Source organism: Carassius carassius, chromosome 40, assembly GCF_963082965.1.
Source record: "Carassius carassius chromosome 40, fCarCar2.1, whole genome shotgun sequence".
Classification (NCBI taxonomy): domain Eukaryota; kingdom Metazoa; phylum Chordata; class Actinopteri; order Cypriniformes; family Cyprinidae; genus Carassius; species Carassius carassius.
This window is the reverse complement of record NC_081794.1, coordinates 3832121-3854440: the sequence shown is the minus strand read 5'-3', so window position 1 is coordinate 3854440 and position 22320 is coordinate 3832121. Positions and strand designations below refer to the sequence as shown.

The window sequence follows — 22320 nt, the reverse complement described above, 5'->3', positions numbered from 1 at the left end:
ACAATAATGACGCTCTGTTCACTTGAAGGCCAGACATCGTGCATCTGTCTCCCCCTTCTCTGGTCTCTGACCATTCTCGAATAAGAGAGAGAGCAATGTGTTCCGGGAACAGCTTCTGTTCGAGGAGGTGAGGTGGACCAGAGCATGAGAGAGACAGAGGGGAGGGAGAAGAGAGAGAACCAGCCGCCTTCAAAAATGGCGTCTTCTGAGGAAAATGACTAATATTATGAAAAAGGGAGGCCTCGAGCTCGACGTTCAAGCGAACCGTGCGGGATCTGTCCGCGGCGTCGCTTTCAGACGCCGTTGAGTCGCACGCAAAGCGCAAGCGAGCGAAGGGAAAGGATCGGGATTCGACCGAAAACACATCAGCAGCACCATCTTATTTTGATGCGTCGACACAGGGCTAACTTACTTAGCTCGCGCTACTAGCTGTGGGTGGAATTTAAATGTAGCGTGTGCTATTATTCTCAAAATTCGCTTGCAATATTGTTGCATGCGTAATGTAACGTAAGCAGGCGTTTAACGGTCGATGCACATTGCATATTTCATACAAGTAAAGTAAGGGGAGGAGAAACAAGGGAAAGGACGTATACGGTCATATGCGTCCATCGGTAATTTATCGGTCAAACCGAATTCCTCGCAGCGTGCCAGGAGCATGGCTTTACTTGATCTGGTTTTAAACGAGATAAGGCTGAAAAGGAGGTGAGTTATTTCTTCGGAGGTGGTCGGTGAACACCCCCTCTATCACGCACTCATCTCCTCCTCCCCTCCATTTCCCTCTCCCTTTTTTTCAATATGCTATTTTTCACTCGTATGGACTCTCGCGAGTCGTCTCTGACCAGGAAGAATGATTAAAAACTGACAACGGCGGCGCGATCTTGCTGTGCAGAAGAGAGTTTTGCACCGAAACCGTTCGCTCGCATCCAGCCGCGCGTTACTGCGGAGCGATGGACAGAAATTACCCGGGAGCTGGCTTCGGTGATCTGGGCGCAGGAGCCGGATGGAGCTACGAGAGATCGGCCAAAGCGAGGTGAGCATGCAGCCATGCTGAAAACACAGAATCATGTCCGCTGTTCGGGACAAAACACACCGTGCAAACCCGTGCATTTGCATCTGACTCTGACGATGCATTTGCGTAGGATGTCAGAAGGTATTAGTGTAGCCATTGTTATTCAAATAAGCGAGGGATTGCAGCTTTGCAAATTCGAGTGTGATTGATGGACTAATGTGCGGTTTGGGGAGGAGAGGGAAGAAAAAAGGTGGGGGGCGGGGTGAAGTCTGCTCGCACGATTTTAGTACAGACCCCCTCGTAGATTCATTTAGGGTCAAGCCCACCGAGCAAAGATCGCTAAAAAAACGCGATCCGCTTATATTTGCAACCGTTTAAACGCTCCCGTTGATTAAAACACACCATGCCAGAATTAAACGTAGCGGTTGCGTTGTAAATGCACGTGTGCGTTATTAGCGTTTTGTTGAAAAACATTCCTCGTTGGTTTAGAAATCGTGGAAACAATGCTACGCGGCCTCTGATGATGAGGAGCTAACATCCCCTTCAACTGACGCTAGCTAACCTCATCATGCTATAGTCGCATGTGGGGCTGGTATTGATCTAAACTAAAAAAAAATGATCTGGAACCTATGTTAGGTTTTACTTCAGGCCGGAGAAAAATAATAAAAACGCCCATCGTTTCCGTTGAGACATCCGTGAAGCGAGCTGCGCTGCTAACGAGTTAGCCTCCAATGCTAAGCTCCCTGTCACACACTTAGACGTGAATTCTAGTCAACAAAATAAACAACACATTGTTTCTTATTTTTATTAAATGATCATAATTGGTGTTGTATTTTAATATTTTCGATTTCAAAGTATTTTACTTAACGTACATGATGACTGTATTACATACAATTCGAAGATATAACAGTGACAAGATAATAATAATAATAAAAGCCAGTAACGTTACTATAAGTTATTAACAATATAGAATAGTCCTTTATATAGTATGACAGTGGCTGGTGTCTGATGGGATGTATTTCATTTGCCATATAGCATTAATTTGTTTTATTTGTAAGTATAATTTAATATCTCAAAAATGCTGTCCAGGTGCTTTATTATATAGTCTTTGTATCTTAATATCTGAGAAGGAGAATGAATGAGATCTTAAGTAAAATCTCCATAATAAGTTTAAGATTAAATGACCACGTTTCTGTTGTACAGCCCACAGAATCTAAATATAATAAGAAGAAGAATAACAATGTTAATCATTTGGAATATAGGATATATTTACAACAAAACATTGTTTCAGAATATTATTGTGCAGGTTTTGATGACATGCAGTTCAAAATAGGATTTGTTAAAACATTTGTGTGTGTGTGTATAAATTCAATATCTCAAAAAGCTATCTGAGAAGTAATCTGAATGAGATCGCGATAGTTATTAATAGATAAGTTAAGGATAAGTTGGGATGTTTCAGCTCCAGATATGTAAATATTAGATTAAGTAATTGTGTCAGATATTTTGTATTATATATATATTTTATATAAGTTTATTTCAAGCAAATATATATATATATATGTATATTAATGTACATGCATAGAAACTTAAAACAGTTTATCTCACATACAGTTATGTTACACATATTCACACACATATTTGCACATATAATACTTGCTTGAAAGGGAGTGGAAAGAAGTAGAACATAATTTGCCCCCACCCTAAATTTATTCCCATTTATTACACCATATGGTTGCTGCCATTGTCTGTTACTAATAATTTATGTGATATTATAATATTTATATACAAATACCCAATTACAATAGGACCATTTCAATAGACACAATAATACAATATAATAATCCTCATTATCATAAACATTCTAATATGTCTCTGTATTTATAATAATCATATAATATATAAAATATAACCATACCCTATTATATTTTTAAATCGCAGTTTTATAATAACAATAGAAAATAACAATAATATTAATGACAATGATAGTTATAATAATTTCTGCTACCATCACAATAACAATACATCAATATTAAATTAATAGTGCAATTTTGTGGTATATTACAATTATATATTACAAATCTTTGTATTAAATAACATATCAGCAGTTTTATAAAAACTGTTCATTTTGAGTTCTACAACAAATAAACATTAATAAAAGCCACTTTTTTCTCATAATGCACTTTACACATTGTGTGCTGTGATTTATTATATGATTCATTTTTGACAGATCATCAGGTCTTTCTTTCAAAGGTAACTTGTGATTTTTTTTCTGATACATAAATCCACACTTATTACAGATTATGAATTTTACAAGATTATATGTTTAAAATTATGAATTTTCTACTAATTAGAAATGACAAAAACCTTATAGAGTTGAATTACAAGTACACCAGTGTAATACCCTTTACAAAATTGCTACTTAAATATTGCTCGTTAACGAGCTTGGTTATGCATTAGTTACTGTACAGAGATTACCACAGGAAAACTGCAAACTGTTAAATAACATTAACACTTGCTTCAAGCATCGTTTATGATTAATGCCCAGTCCCTGTTGTTCTCTGGTTCATCAGCTTGGTGTACGGCAGCTCTAGATCATCACATCCAGAGTCTGAACTTCTTCATCGCCAAGCCTACGCCACTCCCCATCCCCTGCAGGGTTATGCTACCAATCACCATCCTGGAGGATCTGGCCAGGGTGGGGCCTGGGGTGCAGCTGGAAGGAGCCTGGGTGAGTGACATTACTCTGACTTGACGTTCAAACATCTGGTTTGGTTTCTTTGTATCATGTTGACGTGTATAGAACCACAGAACTTGTGGAATATCTATGTATGCTGATCATTTATTGATGTAGCGATTGATTTATGATCAGATAAACTGATCACAGAAATTTGTTGATCACAGCAAGCCCAGAAAATGTTGACGTGTACTGGCTTGGTAGTTCATTTTCAATGGTTGTGACTACGCATAAGAAGATGCACTGCATTCCTGAGGTTTTGAAACACAATGTGCCCAATTGTAGCTTTTATTATAGAGTTATGTCTTAACTTCCAACTACCATGATTGATTTGCAACAAAGGATTTATAAGTCAGCACTAGTCTTGTCACACATCATACTAAAATTTCAGTGGTCCATGCCAATGTCATCCAAATATTCAAGCAAAATCATTTTAAGAGTTAAATATTAATTTAAGCAATTAGGCTAGTTATTGAAAGCAAGTAAACAAATGGTAATAAAATAATGAAAAAAAATTACAAGCAATCGAACAAAGATAAAAAATGAATTAAACAGTGCTAACAGTAGTATGGGCAAATAAATGATATTGCTTATTATGATAAATGTCAAATCATTATTTCGTTTAAAGTTTAAAGGCAACTTGTTAAGTTTCCTTAACAAAAAAAAAACATCTTAGTTTTAGTGCATGTTCTAAAGAGTCATATTATTTCAAATCAAGACACAGGTTTATTTTGCCTTATAATATTAATAATAATATTACTTTTTTGCCTCTTAGAAATGCACATTGGATAGTAGTAGTAGCTTGAGGTAGGATGCAGATGCAAATTTTTGGTCATTATCAAAATCAGCAACATCTGTAAATATTATAGCAAGCTCATATTTATATGGTTTAATTAAATTATTCTGATGTTTTTTGTTTTTTTATCAATCATTGGTCTTCCATAGTAGCATGCATTTAAATCATGATGATCACAGTTAAAACCACACATATAGCACCTCAATAACTTAGTAAAATATAAATATATGGTTTTTAGGTATTTGTATGAGAAACCGTAGTCTAAATACTATAGCTTAAAAAAAATGCAACTGCAATTTAGGGCTGGACGATATGGCCAGTTATATAATTCCGATATCAATATGAACACTATTTAAAAAAGCCCAGTAAAAACTGCCAAGCACGGCCACAACGGATGTCTGTGCATACAAACTTATGAAAAATGAAAAGCATATACACAATTTTAGAAAGAAAAAAAAAAACAGCACAAATAAATTAATGATCACCTTTTATTTGTATTTAGCCTTCATACAAACAAGAAATGTGAAATCACTGTTAAGTGATCCTCTCAGACTCACCTAATTAATATTAATATCTTTAATTTAATATTAATATATAAAACTATAGGGTAACATACACAACCAATCCAAAGTTTTTGAACAGTAAGAATTTTATTGTTTTTAAAAGAATTCTCTTATGCTCACCAAGCCTGCTTTTATTTGATCCAAAAAACTGCAAAAACAGTAACATTTTGAAATATTTTTACTATTTAAAATAACTTTTCTATTTAAAAAAATATTTTTAAATATAATTTATTCCTCTGATTTCAAGGCTGTATTTGTATCATCATCACATGATCCTTCAGAAATCATACTTATATTCTGATTTGCTGCTAAAAATAATTTATTATTGTGTTGAAAACAGCTGAGTTGAATTTCAGGTTTCTTTGATGAATAGAAAGTTCAGAAGAACAGCATTTATCTGAAATAGAAATCTTTTGTAACATTATAAATGTCTTATTATCACTTTGGTCACTTGCTAAATAAAAGTATTAATTTCTATAATTTCTTAATAAATCATACTGACTCCATGCTTTTGAATAGAATGGTGGATATAATGTTACGAAAGCTTTATTTCAGATAAATGTTGATCTTTGGATTTTTCTATTCATCAGAGAATCCTGAAAACTGTTTTAAATATTGATAATCAGCAAATTAGAGTGATGTACTGTTTGAGTAAATGAATTACTCAGGGATATTGGTTTGTTTTAACTCAGAGGGAGTATCAGCCACATTAAAGAAAGTTTTACAGCTTAAGTCAATTGTGGATTAATGCGTATTGGAGACGCGAACCGTTTAAAATGATTCAATTCGATTTGGTGAACTGGTTCAAGAAGATCCGGTTACATCGAATGATTCATTCGCGAACCGGATATCACTACACAGCAGTGAACGCACTCACAACACACCCGGAAGAGAAGACAATGCTGAATAAAGTTGTAGTTTTTGCTATTTTTGGACCAAAATGTATTTTTGATGCTTCAAAAAATTCTTACTGACCCTCTGATGTCACATGGACTACTGTGATTATGTTTTTCTTACCTTTCTGGATATGAACAGTATACCGTACACACAGCTTCAATGGAGGGACTGAGAGCTCTCGGACTAAATCTAAAATATCTTAAACTGTGTTCCAAAAATAAATGGAGGTCTCACTGGTTTGGAACGACATGAGGGTGAGTTATTAACGACATAATTTAGATTTTTGGGTGAACTAACCCTTTAAAATCACAGTCGTTTGTTTTGTTCGCTGAGTTCAAGTGCTTCACACTGGATCTCACAGCGCTGTTTAATGGGTTAGTTCACCCCAAAATTAAAATTCTGTCATTAATAACTCACCCTCATGTCGTTCCAAACCAGTGAGACCTCCATTTATTTTTGGAACACAGTTTAAGATATTTTATTAAGATTATTTTATAAGATAATTAATGACAGAATTTTAATTTTGGGGTGAAATTACTCACCCTCATGTAGTTCCAAACCCGTGAGACCTCCGTTCATCTTTGGAAAACAAATTAGGATATGTTTGGTATATTCTGAGCCTCCCATAGACAGCAATGTAAATAACATGATCAACGTCCAGAAACTTAGCAAGGAGATCGGTAAAGTAATCCATGTGACATCAGGGGTTCAACCGTAATTTTATGAAGCTAGGAGCATACTTTTTGTATGCAAAGAAGAGTAAAATAATGACTTCATTCAACAATTCGTCTCCTCCACAAATTGTTGAATAAAGTCATTAATTCAGTTTTCTCTAAATATAATTATTTTTATTGATTTATTGCCCTAGCTTGCAGTTTTCAAGTATACAACAAATATCTAAAAAGTTATCAAATGCAATAAAAAACTAAAGTAAAGTAGTCTGCACTGCATGACTAAAAATATAATATATTAGTATGTATGAATAACTGCTGTAAGAGTTTCGAATGAGAAGCAGGTCTGTTTACATTCACTTAAGACCAAATCCACTGTGTTTATATCAATACTCTGTGAAGACAAGTATTTTGACCAAGAAGTGCATGTGAATAAGAGTATGTACATAAGACGTGATCATTTGAAAGCATACTATTTATTACACAGTTAGTAAAGAGACTAGAATTGTTACATTTATATTTTTGTGTTGTATTGACTTTTTACAGATGCACCCATACATTAGATGTCCCTTATTAAGAGGATAGGTGACCCTGGACCACAAAACATTTCTTAAATGTCAATTTTTCCAAATTGAGATTTATACATCATCTGAATAAATAAAATTTCCATTGATGTATGGTTTGTTAGGATAGGTAAACATTAGGCCAAGATAGAACTATTTGAATTTCTGAAATCTGATGGTGCAAAAAAATCTAAATATTGAGAAAATCGCCTTTAAAGGTATCCAAATGAAGCCCTTAGCAATGCATATTACTAATCAAAAATGAAGTTTTCATATATTTACGGTAGGAAATTAACAAAATATTTTAATAGAACATAATCTTTAATTAATATCCTAATGATTTTTGGCAATTGCTATAAATATACCTGCACTATTTTTGACTGGTTTTGTGGTCCAGGTTCACATATATCTTTTGTATAGAATTAATGCTTTGTTTACTAAATGTGCTAAATTACTAAATTACATGCTTGTTTTTCCATATGTCTGGTTTTCATAGGCCTGTCTGGACTTTTTGATGCTGGGCTGCACCATGCAAGTCCATCAGGCCCAGATCCATCGGTTATGAACCTTATATCTGCACTAGAGTCCCGGGGTCCACAGCCGCCTCCCTCTGCCTCATCCCTTCTATCTCAGTTTCGCACTCCATCATGGCAGACCGGTAAGCTTAGCTTACTGAGTTATATGAAGTTTGCACAAAATTTATATTTGTTAAGGATCAGATCAAGAATGCACAGTCACTGTTTGCATCAGATATGTTAAATGTATGGAGGAAATGCTGGTAAACTGTAAGTGCATTCAGCCAGCACTGACAACACTGTAGCCAAAGCAATAACTTGTAAGCCACATATTAAAGGGGTCCTATTATGCTCTTAATTTTGTTTTGGGGTTGTACTAGAACAGGCTTTCATACTAGGTTGTTCGAAAAACATTATTTTTCACATATTTTACATTATTACAATACCTCTCTCCCCAGTCTGGCATGAACGGCTCGAATAGTTCATGTATCAAATGAAGGCCCGTCTTCTGGAATACGAGATGTGCTATGATTTGTTAGCTGGGCCAGTGTGTGTTTTGATTGACAGCCCCTGGCGCCTGGTTCGGGAATGTCCTGCCTCTTACCAAAGATGCCTGGTGCGAGCTACAGTTTAAATATTGTGTCAAAATCAAATCAATTTGAGCACGATTTAAAGCCGGATGATTGTAACCACTCTAAGCTCGTCTCTCCTGGGAACACTAGCTGAACTCTGAAAAAGCATAATAGCACCCCTTTAAAAAATACTAATTGGCTCTTGTAATGACTCCACATGCACAGATGTTGAAATCCAGTATTGTTTTTGCATTCATTAAGTTTTTTAAAACTATTATTTTAGGATGTGTTTTCTTAGCCTTAGCTTTTGTCTTTTCTTTGTGTTTTTTTCTCTCTCCAAATTTTAGCCATGCACACTCCTGCCCCTGCAGAGCTTTTCATCTCTGGTGCTCTTCCTGGATCTGGATCCTTCTCATCCTCTTCTGCTTTGTCTGCCTATCAGCACCCAGCGCCATTCTCAGGGCGGTCCTTTCCTGGTGTGACCCCCTCATTGTCCTTACAGGACACGCCCACTTTCAGCCCCACCTCCAATGGCCTCCTGTCACCCCATGATCCTTTACTCCACATCAAGACGCCTTCTCAGTCAAGTCTGGGCTTTGACCGCCTGTTGTCATCACAGGGTGCAGCTGCAGCTTACCGTGGAAGTCATGATCCAACTGGGGGTGGGGTGACATCTGCTCAAGCATCCTCTGCAGCCTCAGTTTCTGCCCGCCATTTACCTTCTCATCAGTTCAACTTGTTGTCCTCTCAGCTTCAAGACCAGTCCTCCCAGTTGTACAGTGCCTCTGTGTTTTCCTCTACCCCTGCTCCACCTCAGCCAACATCCCAAGAGCGGACAATACCAAGACAAGACAGTGTAATTAAACACTACCAACGTCCCTCTCCAGCACAAGCACCCTCATCTACTCCTCACCCGCTTCAGCATTACCTTAGCTGTGGGGTGTCAGGATATCAGCAAGCCACTCATACTCGCCATGCTGGCCTCTCTTGTAGTCCCCTAGGTGAACACAGTCCTTCCTCAGACCATAAACCCTCCCCCAGGACTGAACAGTACAGACCGATAATCCAACCTTCTTATGGGTCCTCTTCATCCTCATCCTCTGGTGGGGCTGGAAAGGGGACTAAGAGCAGTTCAAGTAGTGGTTACTCCTCTTCTGCATCCTCTTCCAGAACCCCCCACACACCACCCTCTGCCTCTTCTGCTTCATCCTCATCTTCCTCCTCTTCCTCCTCTTCTGCATCTGCAAGTGCTCGTCAGTCTAATTCCATTCCTACCTCCACTTCTGCCTCTGCATCCTCTCGACAACAGCCACCAACCCAGACTGTACCCTCTGCACCCCAGTCACATTCCCAGCCCAATCAGAGCTCCTCTAATTCCACCCAGCAAACCCTTCCCAAGTCGTGCCTCTCGGGCTATGGGTCCCCAGTGGCTCCAGTCAAGTCATCGAGTGGTCTAACCAGCCAGACTCCCCCTCAGCCACAACCCCAGTCTTTCTCTCCAAGTCAGCCTCCCCCATCACACCTTTCCCAGTCATATGGGGGATTCAGTTCTCCACAGACTCATGATCTTCCTTCAGCTAGGACCTCTGGAGTGGCTAAAGGGTATGGGAATTTGGGAAGTCAGTCATTTTCAGCTGAATCAGTATATGGTACTGATTCAGGTTATGGGTCTCTGCCACCATCCTTAGGGGGTGCTGGAAGTCCCTCAATGGGTTATGGTGCATCAGGACACTCACCTGCCCTTCTTAGGTCAGGAGCAAGTGGTGGAACAACTGGTGGTAGTAGTAGTGGAGGCAGTACAGGAACTGGAGGCAGCGGTAGCGTGGGAGGTGGAGGAGGTGGTGGATCTTACCACATTCCAGATTCAAGCCCATCTCCATCTAGCAATTCTGGAATCATCCACCCTGGTTTGCATTCTCCTGCACCGTCACGACCTGCCCAGTCACCTGTTGGAGCAGGATCCAACAAATATCTATCTTCCGTTCTCTCGCCTTCATTTCTGCCTTCTCCACAAGGGTACCCTGACACAAGAGGACCTCGATCACAACCCTACCACCCCTCTGCTCCTCCCAAAACAAAGTCTAATAACAACATGCTTGGTGTAACAGAGTCTAGGTCACAACAGGATGATGATGTAGATGATGATTTCCTCATCCAACACCTGCTTCAAGCCCAGAGTCCTGCTCCTCAAGCATCCCATCATCATGCTCCTCAAAGCCATCATTCCTCACAGCCCACCCAGCAGCCTCCAGTCCTTCCAGCTCAGGATGGAAATAAGGGGCTTGCTTATGAGATGAGCAAAAGCTCTGAGGAGAGGTACCACCTTCAGAGTGTTATTCGAACACATAGTGCCACCTCTAATGCTGCTGTCTCTGGCACAGGGAGTGGAGCTGGACTGGACAGTCAGTTGGAGATGTCCCTAAATAAACAGCAACAGCACCAACAACAACAACAGCATCAACAGCAACATCAGCAGCAGCAACAACAGCAGCATAAACAACCACATCAACAACAACCACAGCAGAAGAGCAACAGAACTGTAAGTGATGGAGGACAAGGGAGTTCAGATCAAACACATTCCCATCCTCACCATCATCATGATTCTCTGGGATCAGTGGTGCATTATGGGCAGGGTGACCCGTATTCCCAACACTCCATTCCACAACACTCCACCTCCCACCATCAACACACTCCACATACACCCACCCACCCACACCTGCACTCTCACCCACACATGGATCTTCAGAAAAAGCCTCAAGATTCAGGAGATATGACTTACTTACGCAAGACACCAGATGTGCAGCAACATCACCATCAACATCAACAGGCACATCAGCAGCAAACTCAACATCATCAGTCACATCCACAACAACATCAACAACAACCACAGCAGCAACAACGTCACTCTCAGTCACAGTCGCTTATGGACTCGCCCACTGACCAGTCTCACCAACCCCCTCATTTGTTGCAGTCTGTGTTGTCCCACACCCGCAGCAAGATAGACGCTCAGCAACAGCAGCATTCTGTAAGCCAGCAGGCCCTTATGGAAGCCACTGGGGGAGTTGTGTCAGCAGAGACCCATTCCCAGCCCCAGACATCCCAGCTCCAACTCCAGCTTCAGTCCCAGGCTATGGAAGCAGCTGGTCATTATGGTCATGGTACCCAGCAGCAAGACCAGAGCCGCCCTAAGTCTTCACTAGACATGCTGGAGCATTCCCTCTCTCGTACATCTAGCCAAGAGGAAGCAATGGTGGATGAGAGGACAGGAGGTGAAGGAACCCGGGGAAATTCTGGAACAGGAAATGCAGGAAGTGTAGAAAGGCGTCAATCACAGGAGCAGCAAAGACTTTCATCTCACCACCAAGCGCAGCACCATGCCTCAGAGATACACTCATATCTTCCTGAACCAGACATGAGTTTATCGACAGCTTCACATGGACACCACCTATCCCACCATCACCACCAACAGCAACAATCGTCACAAGGTCCTCAACATCCTAACTCCCACCATCAACACCCTCACCCCTCCCATCCTAATCAGCAGAGCCATCATCACCTTCCTCCACAGGCCTCCTCAGCAGCTTCTCAGCAACAGGAGCAGTCTCACCCCTCTCATACCTCCCAGATTCCCCAACCTCAACTTGAGCAGCATCAGGGTGAAGCCCAATTTGACACCAGAAATTCAGCAGTGAAATCAAATCAAAACCAAAATCAAAGCCAACATAGCCAGAGGTTTGTTCCTTTAACATCCATCTGCTTTCCTGATGCTCTTCTCCCAGATGAGGACCGCTCATTCTTTCCTGAAATGGAGGATATGTTCTGCCCGGAGGAGTACAAATCCACTTGCTCAGGAGGAACTGGGCAGGGTCAAGGTGGGGTTGCACCTGGCCAAACAGTGCAGGAAGGAATGGAAGGAATTAAAACAACACCTGGAGGAGGAGACAATACAGGTCCAAGTTACGATATGCTTGGCCATCACAGTAACCAAGGGTATGGACAATATTGCCATGATCTTTCAGAGCATGATAATGGAACCATGCATTTGGATCTTGACTCCTTGAAGACTCATGAGCTCCCATCTACAGTCAACACAGAGCAGCTTGGACTGATCCAATCTCAACCAGCCAGCCTTGGAATGGGGACAACTGGAACAGTGGGGGAGGCATCTGGTGCCAAAATGGGAGGTACTGGGGGATCTGGGTCTGGTTCTGGGGGTCTGACCTCTCCCATCTTCTGTTCCTCTCGCCCAAAGAAGCTCCTAAAGTCAAGTTCCTTCCATCTGCTGAAGGAAAGACCTGATCCAAACTCCTTGCCCAAGAAGAGCTATGCACAGGAGTATGAATTTGAAGATGATGAGGATAAGGCAGATGTCCCTGCTGACATTCGCCTCAACAGCCGAAGCAGACTTCCTGATCTGATACCAGACCTCGTGTCCAGTTGTCGCAAATCAAGTGGTGTGGGTGGAGGAACCTTAAGCCCTCTAATGGGTGATCTAGATTTTGGATACCCATCTCTTGGTCCCCCTCCGCAGTTAATGCCTCAAGATGGACCGAAGAAAAGAGGCAGGAAGCCCACAAAGCCTAAACGAGAAGGACCTCCAAGGCCACGTGGACGACCACGTATACGCCCATTGCCAGAACCTCACCACTCTAGGGGTATGATGGGAGAGTATGGAACAGGATATGTTCCTGAAAGAGGCAGAGGCAGAGGAAGAGGAAGAGGCAGAGGTAGAAGGGATGAATCTATGATGGACATGGAGATGGCCAATAAAGACCAAAATCAGATGTATCAGCAACACATGCAGCAGCAAATGCATCACCAATCTCAGCAGCAGCCACAGCATCAAGAGCCAATCAAACCCATCAAGGTAAGCTGTTAAAATCTTAAACAATAATCACTTAAAAATATATTCCTAAAAATTTGAGAGAGGTTGTTGGGAATTAAAAAATCCATAGTTGAAGATGAAGACAATATATTGGGACCATATCAGTTATCAAGCAAAAGTGGTAGTTTTTTTTTTTTTTTGTAAGAATTGTTCAGTATTTAAAATTTTATATTACATGCTCATTTCCCTCTATGAGCCATAACGTTAAAATAATTACTTGCTTATTAGTGTCTGCCAGAATGTTATTATCAGTGCATTCCTAGTATAGTGACGGTATCACAAAATCAATTTATAAAAATGGAATTTACTGTATAAAGTGGAACATGTAATTTGCTAAATTTTAGACAGTTAAATCAAAAGAAGGTCTACATACTTAAATCAAATTGCAATATGGACTAGGGTCAGTGAATATTATTTGGCAAAAATACTTTTTCAATTTGAATCCAGGATGTTCTGCGTGTCTCTGTTTGATTGAATGCCGCACTACATTACACTTGTATTTTTTTAGCCTCTGCTGTCTTAATATATGAGCACATAAACATAATTTCTGTAACTGCTTTGAGAGTCACTTCATGAGGATTTGGACATTTATTCTGAGAAAATCTTCCATCATATCATTAACAGCATAAACTTAAAGGTCTTCACAGCAACCCGTCAAAATAAAAGTTTGGTTATTACTTAATGTGATTATAGTACTGCTACTAATAATAAAACTGTTATTGAGACATTAAATTTTTAGGAATATTTACCAGAAAATTTACTAGAAAAACATAAATACACAACACAGTATTTCTGAAAAATAATAATAATAATAATAATAAATATATATATTGTTAATAAAATCTATTAATCAGAAATGCTTATTTATGATTATTTTTTTTACTAGTTATTAATATTAATAGATTATTGTATATTATTTATTTGAATTAACTGAATTTGAGAGAAAAAAGTATTGAAAGGGAAATGTGGCCAAGTATTGGTGACTCATACTCAAAATTAATGCTCTGCATTTGTCCCATCCAAAGTGCACACACACAGTAGTGAACACACACAGCAGTGAACACACACCCAGATCAGTGGGCAGCCATTTTTTGCTGTGGCTCCCAGGGAGCAGTTGGGGGTTCAGTGCCCCTTGTTCAAGGCAACCTCAGTCTTGGGATTGAAGGTGAGAAAGAGCGCTGTACATTCAATCTCCCCACCGACAATCCCTGCCGGTACGAGACTCAAAGCCTTTTTTATTAATAATATGAAATTTAACCATTAAAATAGAGTCTAGAAAATTTTAAATGGAAAAAATAAAAATGGAATGGAATTTAAATGGAAAACCTAATCCACAAAAATTAAAACGGAAAAAAAGGAATTTGTAAAAAACTAAAATGAAATTTGGGGAACAATAAAATGGAAATCATAGGCCCCTACTAATAGTTATTGAATGATGGGACAACTGCTTTGAAAACATTACATGTTATTTTCTGTTTCCCTTTATTAGATTAAACTTCCTATTGGAACCATGTCATCTTCTGATGCCTTGTTGCGGACAGACTCCTTGTCAGGCACTGATCCGGCTCTCTCTGATGGTTCCCTTGGTTCAGCACCCTCTTTAGGATTGAGCCCTGGGACTCCCGGAGTGCCTGACATGAACAGACCTCAAGACAAGAAGTCAAAATCCCAAGAAGTATGAGAATGCAGTGTAAACAAGTGTTTGTGAGCATGTTTTTTATCTTTTTTTTATCTAACGATAAATTCTGTACTTTACTTTTAGTTGGAAGAAAAAGACTCGGAGAAGACTGGCTTTGTTGCCTCATTTCTAGATTTTCTTAAGTCTGGAAAAAGGCCATCAGGAATGTCAACGGGCTCAGCTGACAGTGCTGGAAATGAAGATGCGTCTCCTGGGAAAAGTGGAGGCATTCGCCCATTATCCCCTCAACCGCCACCTCCCCCAGCTGCTGCAGCCGTGTCTGGATATGGAGATGGTGAAAGTGATGGAGGACTGTCTTTGGGTGGCTGTCCTAGCCCATGCAAGCGATTGGATGAAGAGCTGAAAAGGAACCTTGAGACATTGCCCTCCTTCTCGTCCGATGAGGAGGACTCCGTCGGAAAGAACCAGGACCTGCAAAAGAGCATCTCCTCTGCAATCTCTGCTCTGTATGACACTCCTCAGCTCAACTCCTCAATGCAGCCTCCTTCACTTCCACCACCCCCTCCTCCACCTCCTCTGGAACCACTGACACCAACACAGCAGCCACCAGTCCTCAGCCCTCAACCTCCACTGCATACACACCCAACCTCAAATGCCCTCACCCACTCTGTTGAGCCTGCAAGATTGCAAAGAGAAGAGCAGGAAGAAGAAATGGAAGAGAAATTGAGGGATGTAGACGAGATTGTGAAGCAAGACAAGGAAGAAAAGGAGAAAGTCCCAGATATGGAGCAGCTGAGTGTCACCGAATTTGGAGGTGAGGGTCATTTTTGGAAAGTAGGATGAATTAAGCAGCTATCGCAAACACCTGTGCTTTGTTAAAGGGATAGTTCACCCAAAAATAAAAGTTGTGATTTGGAACACAAATTAAGATATTTTTGATGGAATCTTAGAGCTTTCTCTAACCCAGCATAAACAGAAAGGAAACTAGCAAGTTCCAGGTCCAGAATTATAATAAGGACATGTAACTATAATTTTATGAAGCTACAAGATTACTTTTGTGTGCAAAGAAAACAAAAATAATGACTTTATGCAACAATTTCTTCTCTTCCAGTCAGATACTCGCGTATGTGTTGTGGTACTGACCGTAAATGGCGGTGGAGTGTTGTTATTTTTGTTTTATTTGCATACAAAAAGTATAATTAAGGTTGAACCCCTGATGTCACATTGACTATTTTAATGATGTTAAAATTATGTTTCTGGGCCTTGTAGTAGTTTTCTTGCTGTCTGTGGAGGGTCAGAAAGGTCCGGGATTTCATCGAAAATATCATAATTTGTTTTCTGGAGATGAGTGAAGGTCTTACGGGTTTGGAACGACATGAGAGTGAGTAATTAATGACAGAATGTTCATTTTTGGGTGAACTATCCATTTAAAATAGGGCATTATTAAGACACTGTGGAAAGCTGAACATTTAAGAGTATTCTTCTCTCTTGCAGACTCACCCAAAGAAGCTATCGAAGCCCAAGCTCCCCCGTCTCTCCCTCCAGTTTCCCCATCATCCCCTGCTCCCTCCTCCACCTCCTCGCCATCCCCTCTTCCGCCCCTCCCCCTTCCCTCTCCGCTCCCTCAACAGGAGGACAATCTTTCCCCCTCTCAGAAATCACCACTACATCAGTCCTCGCCTCCACCCAGTCCTGAGGCTTCCTCTGTGCCTGTCCTCTCTCCTCCTCCTGCAGAGCCTCCTCTATCCTTCAGCCCACCTACTCCCAGTCCACCTCCGGTACAGGAATCCATCACAGAGCCCGCCTCTCCTGAAGAGCCCCCTGCGCCTCAGATTTTACCGTTGCACTTAGCACAGAAACAGAGCGGTGCTGCCATTGTTGGTGAGACTGATGAGGATGAGAGTGAGAGCGGAGGGGAGGGTATTTTCAGAGAGAGGGATGAGTTTGTGGTGCGGATTGAGGACATCAGGAGTCTGAAGGTACATCAGTGCATTCTGTTTCTTTTTTAGATCTTTGCCAGCATGTGTATTATACAATAATGTATTGTTTGCGATGTGGTATGTGGGTTTAATTTGGTGTGTCTCTCGCTAGTTGGCCCTGCAGACAGGAAGAGAGCCACCTCCCATTTGGCGCGTACAGAAAGCTCTGCTCCAGAAGTTTTCCCCCGAGATTAAAGATGGACAGAGACAGTTTTGTGCCACTAGTAATGTGAGTCATGACTGATCACATCATTTGTGAAAAGCTGCACAGAATGTTTCGGCTGTTTCTACTGTTTATTTATTAGTGCTGGCAAGCATCACAAAATTTCTACTGGTAATGTTACTATTCATTTTCAGAATGAGCAGACTTTCTATTTTTGTCTGATGGAACTGTCCCCTTTAAGTGTTTTGTTTTTGCATTTGTATGAGGTGAATTTTTTGTCACTGTGAGTTTCTAATGTTATGTCCTCTTTTGTCCCCTTCTCCTCTGCTTCCTCTCAGTATCTGGGTTTCTTCGGGGATGCTAAAAAGCGCTACCAGCGGCTGTATGTGAAGTTTCTGGAAAACATAAACAAAAAAGACTATGTGAGGGTCTGTTCCTGTAAGCCCTGGCACAGACCTACTGTCAATCTGAGGTATTTCAGCCCTTTATCTTGCTGTCTTGTCAAATCAATGAGACAGTGACTTCACAGACAACATTTGAGTGTGAAGGCATCTCCTTAACAAGGTTCAGACTACCAAGGCACCTATGAACTATGCCTAATGATCTAAAACAGATTAGAATGAGCTTTATTGATACTGTTACTTCACTCTTTCCAGCTTCCAAATTTACTTTTTTCCAGCAATATATGTATTTTTTAAACCAGCCATTAAATTGCATACACAGGATTTTGAGAAATCATAGGTAAATGTATCTCTTTAAAAGCCAGCAGATGCAGGCATCTTCATAGACAGGATATTGTACAAATGTTAGAAAGCAAACCTTGTTCCCTCATCGTACTACATGTAAAGGCAGCAGATGTCAGTGTAAAAGTTACGATGTAAAGCGCTGTTTGCACCGAAGACCATAACAATCATACAAATTTTATGAGAACAGGGAAATCCACTCCACAGTTACAAAAACAAGGAAACAGATGAACAGTATCACTGGAATCACTTTTTTCCCAGCAGATGAATGATAAAAACATTGACAGCCTATCAGAATCCAGCCAAAGCGCTTGAGCATGCTGTCATATGTTGGTGTGGATGCTGATATGGTTACATTTGATGGCTCTTAATGTTTATTCATCTAGGGTAGTGTAGTTTGTTTGAATGTTTGTACTGTTGATATGCTTGATAAAGGTGTTTTTTTTTTAACTTTTTAGGAGACATTCTCAACCGCTCCCCAAGTTAGCGCCACCCCCCAACAACCAGACTCCCTTAGAGAGGACTGAGAGAGACAGAGAGAAGATTAAGGAGTCGCGGGAAACCCGTGAGAAGAACAACATTCGGCCAAAGGAACAGCGGGAAAAAGAAAAAGTGCTTAAAACCAAGCAGAAGGAAGAGAAGAGAGAGAAAGAAAAAGAGAAGAAAGCTTCTCCTCCTCCGCCGCCACTCCAGAAGCCCGAGAAACGGGCAACGTTGACAGAACGAGGGAAGGAGAAGAGGGGCGGTGGACAGGAGAAGAAGACTGAACGCTCTGCCAAACCTCAGCCGCCAAAGGTGAAGGCCGAACCTCCGCCCAAGAAGCGCAGGATGTGGCTGAAGGAGGTACCCTCATCCTCAGACTCGGACTCATCAGCAAGTGAGGATGAAAGTGAGTTTACTTTTAATGTGTATGGCGTGCATTTGTGACAAATTGACAGAAAACAGTCACAGTCATCTTAAATCTGTATTTTTATTTATCAGTAAGACAGCTGAAACTATATTCATTTATTATATAAAAAATGTATAAAAAAAAATAGGAAATTATGTTTTGCATAGAAAAGAATAAAAAGCTCAGCTCAGTTCATTATTATTTATTTTATACCATTTATATTATAACAGCATACAAACAAATTTCCATGCAGAAAATGTAAAGCCCCTAAAATAAAATATATATATTTTTTGCATTGTCACATTATTTGCTTGATTTTCTGATTAATATACTGTAAAGTTATTCTTATTTTCATAATCTGAAAATGTTATTATAAATGATTTCACCTAGATTTTATTTTTTGCTCTTAATGTATATGCAGATATTAATAAAACATAAAAAAAATTGCATTACAGCCATTTTTTTCTAAGAAACATCGAGAATAATGGAAAGATTTAAAAACAAAATGTTCATTACTGTAATCAAAACTTTATTGGAGGAGAAATTGCTGAAGGCGTTGATTTTCATGAAAATATTGTCTGAAAAATGTCAAATCTATGCTTGATTTTCTTTTTGTAAAATAAATCTCTTTTTTTTTTGGATTTTCAGGTGAAATGTGACTAGTTTCTGTGCAGTTTGAATGCAAAATGACTTTTCAGTGAGTAGGCAGTGTGCAGTTAATGATGTGTGTCTGTCCGGCAGTCTCTGTGAAAGTGGGCCTGAACACACGAGCAATGCGTGAGATGTACCGGAGCTACGTGGAGATGCTGGTCAGTACGGCACTCGACCCGGACATGATTCAGGCTCTAGAGGACACAGAAGGTAAGCGAATGTGATTACCTCCCGAACTGACCGTAGCGCTCTGTCATCATCAGAACGTGAGATCAGACTCAACCATCTCCTGCATTACTGCTTGTTTCAGACGAGCTCTATCTTCCTCCGATGCGCAAGATCGACAGCCTTCTGAGTGAGCAGAAGAGGAAGCTTTTGAAAAGAGTCAGCATCAACTCTCAGCACCAGGTACTTCACCTTATTATTTGTGCTTGCTTGATTTCTTGATTTTTGAATATTCTATCATGAATATCAGATTTTTTTTTAATATTTTACAGCATTTACATTTTCTCATCTATGCAAACTCAAGTCACAGATTCCTTTTAAATTTAAATGAAGACTTTAATATTCTAAAAGCTACATTTAAGGACCGTCCCTTGTGTTTTTGCTGCACAGGAAGCTCTTCACACGTTCCCTCAGATAACAGCAGAGCCCCTGGACTCGGGGACAGTGAGGGTCAGACTGAGCGGTGAATGCTACAACCGCAAAACGCTGAACCGCATTAAAAAGAGTGTTCCCAAACCACAGGTCAACAAAACATTTTTTTTTTCTGAAATCTGAATCTGGTTTGATTATGGCAGCTTCATAGCCTACCCCTACCCCTTCATTCTGAAATATGATGAATAGTGCTGTCAATTTATTATTGATTTGATTTGATTTATTATTATTTATATATATGTAAAAAGCTTTTATTCATCAAGGCTCCATTATATTTAATCAAAAGTGACAATTCCAGAAAAAATGTGTCGCTGTTTCCACAAAAAATATTGAGCAGCACAGCTTTTTTTTAAATTTAGTATTAATCAGAAATGTTTCTTGAGCAGCGAATCAGCATATTAGAATGATTTCTGAAGATCATGTGACACTGAAGACTGCGGTAGCTATGCTGAAAATTCAGGCATAAATACAATTTTAAAATATGGTCAAATATAGAACAGTGATTTTTACATTGTAATAATATCTCACATTATTATTGTAAACGTTTACTATTTTTACTGTATCAAAAAAAAAAGGCAGCCACGGTGAGCAAAAGAGACATTTTTCAAAAATATTTTCTTAGCAACCCTAGATTTTCAATGGCGGTGTATTTTATTAGTCAATAAATGGGGATGCAAAATGAAATTATTCAATAATTGAAATGATTTAATTTGCTTTATTAACTAATAATATACACGTATGTGTAATAGTATCTTTTTTTAGCTTACTTGTAGAGAAGTACAGAACACAAGCAGCATATCATATAATTAAATACATGCAAAACATTTTTTGTTAATAATTAACAGTGACTGTGTAGAAAGGATAAAAGATTAACTAACATGTCACCCTTCCTGTCTCCTCCAGGACCTCAAGTTATCAGCAGAAACATGTCGACTCTACAGTCTCTACCATTCTCTGCATCATTATAAATATCATACATTCTTACACTGTAAGAAAGAGGTAAGCATTAAACTGCATTCCCACAAGCTGCTGTAGCAAACAAACGCCATGCAAATCTTCAATGAAATACTCCATCTTTTCTTTCAGACGAACACTATAGAGCAGGCCTCAGAAGATCCCGGACAAGAGGAAGTTGTTCAGCAGTGCATGGCCAATAAGAGCTGGCTGGAGACACTCTTCAACTCCTTCTTAGAGCTGATGACCCTCAGCAGCACCAAAGCTTAAGACAACGGAGAAACGTTGAGGAATCAAGGAGGCCTCGATGTACAAAGAAGCTGGGTTTATTGTTGCCTAGCTCTCCTGTCCTCCTCCTCCTCCTCCTCCTTACAGAAATCGTTCTTTTAAACGGCGACAAGAGAGGAGACAGTAACTTTATTAACTCTTTACAGACGCCTGTAAAAATGCAGGATCTCTCCTGGACGTTCAGGCAAATGGATGTGACCAAACTGAGATCCGATTTAACCGAATTTTCACTGAATCCGAAGGAAATGGTACACAGAGCTACGGTTGAAGGAATATACTGTGTGGAGTCTTTATACTTTGGGATTGTGGGAATTACTGACAGGAGGAGTTCGCCTGGCGACGACACTAGGAGGAAGTTTGAGACTGAATTTTACATGAATAATTTTTTAAGACAAAAATGTGTTTTTTTCTTAAACTAGAGCGAGAGAGAATAAGAGAGACGGTTCTGTTTTATAAACGAGCGCATATGGGAAAGCAGTCACTGGAAGATGATGCGTGCAACAACATGTGATGACATTTTTATTATTTATAAAGACATTTTTAACAGGAGTTCGCACATACAATACAAACCAGTGATGCTTCATATAAAACGGTTCAAATAATGCTCCTTCAGATGTTATAAATGCCACATTCTGAGCTGTCTTCCTTTTTGCTCATCCAAGGTGGGTAGATACCATGGAAAATGTATTATCGGTTTTATCTGTTACAGAAAGAGAAGAGAAAGACAGAGTAGAACAATTAATCAAGCTACGCAAACGGTATTATCGCAGTGCATTCTACAGAGAAAATAAACAGAATTGAAAGCGAGAGCTAAGCATCTGGTTCCCATTAGGGAGGGATTATGTATTAGTACTATTTAAAATGAAAATTAGTTGTTTTTTTTGTCTGTATTCTGAGTATTATTTTGGAACAATCTAATACTGTGCTTCTTTCAAAACTAAAGCCTTTGTGTAAATATTGTACAGCTCTTGACAAAAATCTCCCGGTTCTTCTGTACAAGGACTATCCCTGTATTTGACAAACAAATAAAACCATCAACGACTACATTGTGTCGGATGAGACGCTGCTTTTCTCCTCAGGTTTAGGGTGAGAAGTCTCCGTTCTCTGGAAGCTAACTGATGTGACCGGTGTAATAATCACACTCAAGTCTGA

General features: G+C 39.8%; 1 protein-coding gene across 1 annotated transcript; it reads left to right on the top strand.

Annotated features, from left to right (window-relative positions):
- Positions 1-22212, top strand: LOC132121967 (proline-rich protein 12-like). The gene is made up of 15 exons (XM_059531735.1): positions 1-1030; positions 3580-3737; positions 7730-7891; positions 8668-13187; positions 14695-14880; positions 14968-15658; positions 16339-16823; positions 16936-17052; positions 17325-17458; positions 18188-18618; positions 19360-19479; positions 19580-19677; positions 19885-20016; positions 20830-20925; positions 21013-22212. The coding sequence occupies exons 1-15, from the start codon at positions 948-950 to the stop codon at positions 21148-21150; spliced, it is 7551 nt and encodes a 2516-aa protein (XP_059387718.1). The 5' UTR covers positions 1-947; the 3' UTR covers positions 21151-22212.
- Positions 22213-22320: the final 108 nt, after the last annotated feature.

Coding starts and splice junctions, on each gene's coding strand:
- LOC132121967 (XM_059531735.1), top strand. CDS start 948: ATGGACAGAAATTACCCGGGAGCTGGCTTCGGTGATCTGGGCGCAGGA. Junction 1,031..3,579: donor GAGAGATCGGCCAAAGCGAG/GTGAGCATGCAG, acceptor CTGGTTCATCAG/CTTGGTGTACGGCAGCTCTA. Junction 20,017..20,829: donor AGAGTGTTCCCAAACCACAG/GTCAACAAAACA, acceptor TGTCTCCTCCAG/GACCTCAAGTTATCAGCAGA.